The 1653-nt window shown below is 39.3% G+C and overlaps 1 protein-coding gene across 1 annotated transcript in view; it reads left to right on the plus strand.

The window, feature by feature from the left end:
* Positions 1-1653, plus strand: part of CHEK2 (checkpoint kinase 2) — a 48135-nt gene that overhangs the window by 37684 nt on the left and 8798 nt on the right. Inside the window, exon 11 of the mRNA XM_019643045.1 lies at positions 1129-1215. Within this exon, the coding sequence (XP_019498590.1) occupies positions 1129-1215 (87 nt within the window). The remainder of the gene's footprint in view (positions 1-1128; positions 1216-1653) is intronic.

A 1653-nucleotide genomic window follows, 5' to 3' on the forward strand; every position in this document is an offset into this window, starting at 1 on the left:
GGCCGCCCGTCAGCAGCTCAGCTCAAGGTACCATGTTCAGTCTTAGTTGCAGGGAGGTGTAGCCCACCATCCCATGTGGGAGTCGAACTGGCAACCTTGTTGTTAGGAGCACATGCTCTCACCAGCTGAGCCATCCTGCCACCTATTGGCAGCTCAGTGGCAGCGCAGCTCGGGCGCAGGTCACTAGCCCATTGAACTGGTGACCCTGTTGCTCAGAGCTCATGCTCTTAACCCACTGAGCCACTCGGCCGGCCCTGGACATTTTTTTCTTTAAGAAATAGATGCAAAGGTGATAAGCATTCAGTAGTAACCATACATCCAGTTTTAAATTTTGATCTTTTCCTGGGCAAGCCATCACAGCTCCCAGTCAGCCACGTGACCATGAGGGTAAACAACTGATACTTTATAGTGTATTCATTGTGTTAGATGATTTTGCCCAATTATATATAGCCTTATGTAAGTGTTTTGAGCACATTTAAGGTAGTCTAGGTGTATTAAATGCATTTTCAACTTCAGAATATTTTCAGCTTAATGGGTTTATCAGGATGTAGCCCCATCATAAGTCAGGGAGCATCTGTATTTCAGACCACAGTTTTCAAAGACTGCACTGAGAAATAGGTTAACTCTGGATATTTAAAACAGATCATTTATAATATGTATTTTACAGATTCCCTTTAGAAAACATTATTCTCAGTGTTGGAAAATAATTGGAATAACCAAATACATCATTTAGTGGAATTTTTATGGTTTACTTCAATATGGTCTTGATATTTTATATCACCCATTTACGTTACATTTTTATTACTGAAATCGACACCTTATGTTTCTGCCAACCTAAAGGGATATTTATCTTGAAAAGTAAAATAAAATGTCTACCTGTTATCATAAGTTGCCTTTTTCATTTTTTTTTTTTTTTTGCTTTTTAAAGATTTTCTTAAAAACAAATTTGTAAACACGAATCCCTTTACCCAGTAGTTTTATGTGATTTGGGGGAATATATTTGTGAGTAACATGGCTTACAGTTTCACCCAAATGTAAGTGTGTATGTGCATGTGTGTATATGTGTGTGATCTCTACTCATATACCTACTCCATAAATCAAAGGGTCACGCCTCCCTTTCTGTTGTAGTACCTCCATGAAAATGGTATTATCCATCGGGATTTAAAGCCAGAGAATGTTCTACTCTCATCTCAAAAAGAAGACTGTCTTATAAAGGTAAGAAACTTATGCTCTGTGTGTGGCCACTCCAGTAGATTTCTGTTCAGAAACATTTTAAATTCACCAGGTAAAAAGTAGGAGTCTAAAATGGTCGAGAATTTGACCTTTCTACTCTTAGGAATTATTTTAGAGATCAGGTGGTATTGCTTCAATCCAGATTCTAGTGAGCATTCGTTGAGCTCCACTGTGTACAAGCCACTTTTGTGTTCAGAGGGAGGGAGGAGGCGTCTAAATGGATGAGTGAATCACACCCCGTCTTCTGCTTCCCTCTGTCTAAGGCAGTGCTTCTCAAACCTGGCTTTACTTTATATTTATTTATTTATTTATTTTTTTAAAGATTTTTATTGGGGAATTCGGGGATGGGAACAGCGCTGGGGAATTGGGGGAAGGGGAACAGACAAGTTGCTGTCGTTTTGTTCTTCAGTCTAGTTGTGG

Source organism: Hipposideros armiger, unplaced genomic scaffold, assembly GCF_001890085.2.
Source record: "Hipposideros armiger isolate ML-2016 unplaced genomic scaffold, ASM189008v1 scaffold_75, whole genome shotgun sequence".
Taxonomy (NCBI): domain Eukaryota; kingdom Metazoa; phylum Chordata; class Mammalia; order Chiroptera; family Hipposideridae; genus Hipposideros; species Hipposideros armiger.